The sequence below is a fragment of the Triticum aestivum genome, chromosome 2D (genome assembly GCF_018294505.1).
Source record: "Triticum aestivum cultivar Chinese Spring chromosome 2D, IWGSC CS RefSeq v2.1, whole genome shotgun sequence".
NCBI lineage: Eukaryota > Viridiplantae > Streptophyta > Magnoliopsida > Poales > Poaceae > Triticum > Triticum aestivum.
Window position 1 is genome coordinate 207,730,841 of NC_057799.1, and position 7,190 is coordinate 207,738,030.

General features: G+C 46.5%; 1 protein-coding gene across 1 annotated transcript; it reads left to right on the forward strand.

The window, feature by feature from the left end:
- The first annotated feature begins 1,874 nt into the window (after window positions 1–1,874).
- On the forward strand, window positions 1,875–6,980 carry LOC123052584 (probable protein phosphatase 2C 62). Its single transcript, XM_044475835.1, has 5 exons — window positions 1,875–2,216; window positions 3,774–4,025; window positions 4,424–4,709; window positions 6,141–6,295; window positions 6,641–6,980. Exons 1-5 carry the CDS (start codon window positions 2,178–2,180, stop codon window positions 6,779–6,781), a joined length of 873 nt encoding a protein of 290 aa, XP_044331770.1. The 5' UTR covers window positions 1,875–2,177; the 3' UTR covers window positions 6,782–6,980.
- Window positions 6,981–7,190: the final 210 nt, after the last annotated feature.

A 7,190-nucleotide genomic window follows, 5' to 3' on the forward strand; every position in this document is an offset into this window, starting at 1 on the left:
TACCAGAGCCCCGTGGGGCAAAGCCCAGGTGGGGGATGATGGGGCGCCGGGTCCTTCCTTTGCTGCGGCTCCGGGAAGCAGTTCCGATGGAGATATGCGCGGGCATCTTGGACGTGTGCATCGTAAGGCGTCGACCGACGCAGCGGTGAGGGCCCCTCCGCTGTCGATGGCTCACCCAGGCAGGGTGGCGGTTCCGGGCCATGGTGCTGCTCCGGTCGTGCGGTTTCCTGGCGGCAGATGTCACCCATGGGTGTGTTGGATGACGAAGGAGGTCGATCTGGTGGTCCAGCTAGGGATGGACGCGAATTTGCCAGTGAAATTTTGGTTCGGCCTCGGCTAGCACCGTCAGCGGCGGCGCCTGCAGGCGTCATTACATCGTTGGAGGTGTTGTGGGACGATTCATGTTCCCTTTGTGCCCCTGGGGAAACTCCAGATTCGGGCTTTCCGGATCTGATGATGGCGAGGTTCCTACGTCGTCACCCCCATGGGGGCATCATCTTTGGGGTTGTACATCGGCTGGAGGGACAAGTGTTTGGCTTGGTGCTGGGCGGAGGTCTTTGTATGATTCTCGTGCGGTGACCAAGGTGGAGCAGAATCTTAGCGGCAAGGTGCATCGAGGTCTCGGTGCTGGATACCGTTTGATGGGAGCATGCAGGAGGTTGGTGTTGTCCGCCATCGTGGTCGTGTCGACGGCAAAAGGGTATTGGCAAGATCAGTGCATTGATTGCTCCCGACGATGGGACTGCAGAAGAAGGTGGCGAAGGATTCTACATCGTGCGCATGCGATGCATGTTGAGGATTTGCTAGACGCGTTGGTGCTCCTGGCTAGCCAGCGGACGGCTTGGTGAGGCCATCAGGTTTCTTGTTGTGTGTGGCTCGAGACGAGGGCACATCATATCTTGTAGGTATGGAGATTATTTTTATTAGGAAGGTGGCTTTGGGTTGATCTATGTATTTACTTTGTAAGACCTTGTTGAATAATGTAATAAAGATGGTTGTGTGCATCGTTTGATGCGGAGATCAGGCGTAATCTCCCTTTGCGAAAAAAAAACTATGTTGATTTTTAAAAGAAAGTCAAGATGCAAAATTCTCCATATGCCATTGTATTTTTTCCGTCAAGTTTAAACTCAAAATGAGTTGGGGTGTATGCATATAACTTTTTGCAAAACATATTAGCCTTTGCGCTTTCATTTTCTTAGAATACATTTTGTCTTTACCTTTTTCCTTTCTAAAATAAACCGAATTCCAGTCTCACGCTTCAGATGTTTTTGTGCGGTTCTGATACTATATCTGAAAATTACATGTGAACCATATAAAACTCAGGAAAAGAAACGTTGCATACAAAGCCATACCATATATAGAAAATAAATAAATGAAGTATACAAATGATTTAATGGCAAGTGGCCATGTTCTACTTTATTGAAGTACTCCCTCCGTAAACTAATATAAGAGCGTTTAGAACACTAAAATAGTGATCTAAACACTCTTATATTAATTTACAGAGGGAGTAACAAGCCAGCGCTTGTTCTTTCCGTGACAAGAGAGGAAACTACCCCCTGTCAAATTACTCGTGTTTGTCCCATTTTGCAACTTGTGGTCGAGGACCAGTCAATCTAATTATACCGCTTTTAAGTATACACATGTTTTTATAGATAGCTTGTCATGAGACCCCAGAGTGGTCAGATGCCAAGTTTGTCAAATAGAGTCGTGAGATTTTTTGCCCCGGTCCTGCATTTCACATGAAATGAAATACTCCCAAATGTGAAATACTAGTATGAAAAGGAAAGGACAGGGGGAAACCAACCGCTTATTTTCCTGTCCGCGCCTGACATTTCCATTGCCCCGCCCCACCCTACCAATCTCAGGTCAACCGACTCTATCCAGCAAGATCCAGCCCCCTTCGCAAGGCCAAAGCTGACCACCACCACCCCACCACCACCAACCCCTCCTCCCTCCCTCAATTATTAGAAGCTGTTAGCATTGTTAATCACTTCAGACCGATCCATCCGACCATCAGCTGTATTGTATTTGTTCGGTGGATGACAGCGGGGAGAGGTGCGATTCTGACTTCCCGAGGGGCGGCTGGATTCCAAGAAACCATATTCCTGTGCTGGGCGACCGACCGAGTTTCAGCCAGGGACTTGTAAACCGGTGGTCTCGAGGAGGAACCTGATCCCATGGCCGGCAAGGAAATCTACCACAAGATGAAGGACAAGGTAATCAGTTTGCGCTGTTTTGCGAGTTTAGCTAGGTAGATGCATCGCATGCTTGGTTTTCTTGTCCTTGGCCTTCCATTAAAGATGTGAGCTGGCGTCTGAGAGACCCGTGAAATGGCGGACGTGATTCACGTGTCGTGCTTAAGTCCGAGCATGTCTTGGGAGATTGTAGAATGATGATAGTCAAGCGGTTAGTTTTGCTGGTCAACTATTTTACCTTCTCCAGTGATGCAGATGGTTGTGAGTTGTCAAGCCTGGTTTCCCGTAATGAGGCCTGGCTACCATGGATCTTTGTAGTATTAGCTTTTTTTCTTCGGTGGGGGTGGGGCGGTGGGTTGAGCTATATACTTGGTTTCTTTCCGAGAATCAGTATATATAGGTTTCAATAGCTGGATGTATTAACTTAGGGAAAGGAATTTACTGTTCTAATGCTAAAATATCACCGTGGTAATACAAGTGCTAATCTGAATCAAGGTTGTTAGTTTTGCAAAAGAGATTGCAAATGTCTTCTCAAGTGTCGAGTGCTTTTTAAGTCAAATGCAATCAAGAACTACAAAAAGCCTAGAAGCAAAATCTATATGTCCCACATGTATATGCACTAGTGCGCTACGTTTATGGATGTCTCATGTGTTGTCGTTAGCGAACAATATAAATTCCCTGTTTCTTGCTGATAGCCCTGGAATGAAGAAATCTGGAGGAAGCAAACCCTTTAGGAACAAGAGAAAACTAGTCGACATGTTGGTTATAGAAGTATGGTAGGAGAGCACAATACAGTGGACAATATGCACAGGCTTAGATTTTAATTGACACTCAGAGACACAGCCGCCATGTTTGCTGGTTTAGTATGAGTTCTATTTTGTATTGGAAATCAAGACTAAATGCACTGGAGTGGATTATATTGTAAATATCTGCCATCTCTATTGAAAAATGATGCATGCTAGACGCCAAATCACGAATGTCATTCCTACAGAAAAACATGGAATTGCAGGTGAAAATCACATGAAATGCAGTCCTGCAGGCCAAATCTTTTAAGTTTTATTTTTGTGCTTACTGGTTCCTAAATTTTGTTTGGCAATGAAGGCCGAATAATATGTTTTTCCCTACTAAACTAAATTTATGGAATTTATGAATAGCCGAGGAGCAGAGGAACATAACTTTGGAAATATATGTTATTGTCTGAGAAACCTAGCAGTTGCGAACCAAACAAGAACTGTAGCTGGAAAATGCTTGATACCACGACATGCTTGTGAGTTTTAAGAGTTTGCGATATAAGGTTAAAAAAAATAGTTGCCTTGAAATGTTATGCACTACTGGGTGTCCAGACAGTTCTAGACAAGTTCATTTTGGGGAACTATTTAGACAGGCTCATTTTGGGAAACTATCTTTTGTCTTTTTGTCTTGAAAGCTTCCTGTGAAGTTTACTCTTTTTAGTTGCCTTGAAATGTCTTTTTGTTGTGCTGGATGTCCAACAAAGTTGTAGTCATATATTTGCCTTGCTGAGTGTTGAGGTCATTATCAGCATAGCTTGGTTGACAATTGGTCTGGATGTTCTTACAGGTGAAAGATGCTTTTAGTTCATCAGGGCCAGAAACAGGGAAAGGCAAGACAAAATTGTCAGGCAGGCGTGTCAAGCATGGTTACCATCTTGTCAAGGGGAAATCAAATCATCCAATGGAGGACTACTTGGTGGCGGAGTATAGGCAAGTTGGGGAGCATGATTTGGGTTTGTTTGCAATATTTGATGGCCACCTGGGCCACACTGTTCCAGACTTTCTGCGTGCACATCTCTTTGATAACATCTTGAGCGAGGTAATGCTTTGATTCCACTTGCTTTAGATTTTTGTAGGGTCAAAGTTCAGTAATTGCTACCATGCCTATATGCTAAAATGTTACTGGTGAGAGTGTTCTGCTATTATATCTCAAATGTTTGGTTATGGTAGCTTCATCGGCATATGGTGAAAAAGAAAACACTTTTCAATCAGTAATGTTGGCAATACGTTTTAATAAGGTTAGATTTTTTTTTATCGGTTAAGAAGTGCATATATTTTGAATGTATGCTATTTTTTCTGCAATCTACCTGCAACTACTATACTAGAAACAGAAAGAGCAATATAGGTAGCGACTTAAGTCACAGCTTATGCCTATTTGGACATAGTCAACTGAATTTACAGCCATACTGATTGTTGTATTGATATCTGCATACTCAGCCAGAATTCTTGAGTGACACGAAAAATGCCATCAGAAAAGCATATCTACTTACCGATGAGAAAATATTGGAAAAAGCAGCTGAGTTGGGAAGAGGAGGCTCCACGGCTGTTACCGCCATCTTAATAAGCAGTAACGATAGTGTGAAGCTAGTGGTCGCGAATATTGGAGATTCACGAGCAGTTATTAGCAAGAATGGTAAAGCAGAGCAGCTTTCAGTTGATCACGAGCCTAGCATGGAGCGAGAAATTATTGAGGAAAAAGGTGGATTTGTTTCGAACCTACCAGGTAACAACCATCTCTTGTCAATCCCTACCAACGCGTTACTATATGCCTGAAAAAGTATATTCATTCGAATTTGATGGTTATGAATATTATTATTTTTCCTCCTGAACCTTGTCTGGTGGGATGCCGAGGATTTCTTTTTATCCAGTAGCAACTCGCAGTGGCACTCACGTGATTCAGCTTTTTTTTTAGAAAAGGAGGAATACCCCCGGCCGATGCATCTGGACGATGCATACGGCCAATTTATTAATTATTAACACAAGACCTTACAAAGTCGTACAACAGTAAGACCAAAGCCACCATCTTCGCAACCTCTGTCGCTACTCCTATCTAACTGATGAAGGGGCGCTAATGGTCTGGGCCTAATACCAAACAGACCTCGCAGCCAAACCTAACATCTAAGACCTGAGGTCCCAACCAGGACGCCTGCCGGGTATGGGCACCCACCAGTCCGGCGTGCTCCTCAACCAGGAAGTCTGCCGGGTATGAGGCCGCCACAGCACCTGCCATATATCCATCTTCAGAGCTGTACTGTTGCATCGGCCTTGCCCGGTCTCGCTGCCGCCGACGCCACCACGACGCCAGACAGCGTCGACCTCCTGCGCGTGTCCGTCACCACACATCTGACGCCAAGCCTCCGCTGCTCCATGCCGCCAAGAGCCGCCGCCAAGAATATATAGAAAGAAACACCGCTCCACCGACAGGGAGGCAGCACATCCCCACCCCTCACCTGCAGACCCTTCCATCCGATCCCAATGTCCTTGGCATCGCCTCCAGGAAGGTTACGGTGCACGGGGCGCCGCCGACGCCCGATCCGCATCGGATCTTGGGCTTTCACCCGGACATGGGTCGGAGTGGAGAGATGGTGCCCTCAGCAGCGCCCCCAAGGAGGAAAGCGGCGCCAAAAAGCGGCGTCGCCGCTGCCGGCCAGCCAAGGCGGCCAAGGTTTCCCCCGGACACCGATCTGCTCCACCAGAACACACCGGAGGTGGATCCGGCAAGATCCAAACCAAACCAGGGACTGGGAAGGGATGCATGGAAGGGAAGGGGGCAATACCTCCAGATCTGGCACGCCTGCGGCTCGCCGTCCTCACGGCCGAACCCTCAGGCATGCTGCACGCCACGCCAGCAGGGGCCGCCGCCCTGGATCCGATGGCCTCCGTGAAGAAGAAGCGCCGAAGACCCCGCCGCCACCTTCCCCGGCGCCCGCGCGGGCTTTCCCGGCGGTCGTCTCCAGTGGCGGCGAGGGGGGTGGGGGAGGTGGGGGGAGGCGGCGGGGGAAAGCCCTAGACTCCCCCGAGTCGCCCTAGGGGCGACGCGAGGGACGGGAGGGACGTGATTCAGCTAATAGCGGTTTTCTTTTTGCTAGTAATCGTCGCAAGCTTATGATCTTTACTTTATTGAGGTTCAATTCCGAACATGTCTCATTTGCAGGAGATGTGCCACGAGTTGATGGGCAGCTGGCTGTTGCAAGAGCATTCGGAGACCGGAGCTTGAAAAAGCACCTCAGCTCTGAGCCACACGTGGCTGAGGAAATTATCGATGAGAGTTCAGATTTTCTAATTCTAGCAAGTGATGGTTTGTGGAAGGTGATGCCTATAAATCTCACGCCATTTATTCCTGATGGATGGGATCTAACTCATTGCATTATGTATCTAAGCTCAGTATAAACCAGTCTGTGTCCTCTGACCTCTGTGCAGTCATCTATGGATATGCACGCACTATATAATCTGTTTTTGAACATAGTGCAAATAGTGTTTGTTCAAGCATGTATAGCACTTAGCCGGGCTTTCATGTTTAGCTTCATTCATTTTGCCATGGACCAAACTTATTTTCTGATTAGATTGATCATCAGTTCATGTATGGGTTGCTAAGTTGCATCTGGTGAGTTACGATTTGCAAATGGTACTAATGCAAATATGACATAAATTCAGGTGATGACCAACCAAGAGGCTGTTGATGAGATCAAGGACATCAGGGACGCACAGGCAGCTGCGAAGCATTTGACGGAGCAGGCGGTGAACAGGAGGAGCAAAGACGACATCTCATGCGTCGTCGTAAACTTCCACTGCTAGCAGAGCTTGAAGCTGCTGCTAGCCTCTCAAGTGTACAATTTCTTTTGTGTCGGATTGGTTTTACGGTTTGCTGTTGTTGGTCGGATATTGTGTTTAATCTTTTCTTGTTGGGAATAATCCACCACCCAAGGGGATCAAGGTTTGTAGAATATTGTTGTTTGTTCAAAGGCTATAATAAAAAGTGTTTCTCTTTTTACTAGTATCATTTATAAGTTTTTATTTATTATGAGCTCCTTGGTTTCTTTTGGGCCCAGTGGGTTTCAGGGTTGGTCCTGGGACCAATTTGATTTGTGAGAATTCAGTGAAACTTCACCGAAAAATTGCAGTTTTCGGAGCATTTTGGTAGACACGATTTCACTGTTTTTATATGGATCCCATGATCGCGACTGGCTCTTCGGCTCTTTATTTT

Coding starts and splice junctions, on each gene's coding strand:
- LOC123052584 (XM_044475835.1), top strand. CDS start 2,178: ATGGCCGGCAAGGAAATCTACCACAAGATGAAGGACAAG. Junction 4,026..4,423: donor TTGATAACATCTTGAGCGAG/GTAATGCTTTGA, acceptor CTGCATACTCAG/CCAGAATTCTTGAGTGACAC. Junction 6,296..6,640: donor CAAGTGATGGTTTGTGGAAG/GTGATGCCTATA, acceptor ACATAAATTCAG/GTGATGACCAACCAAGAGGC.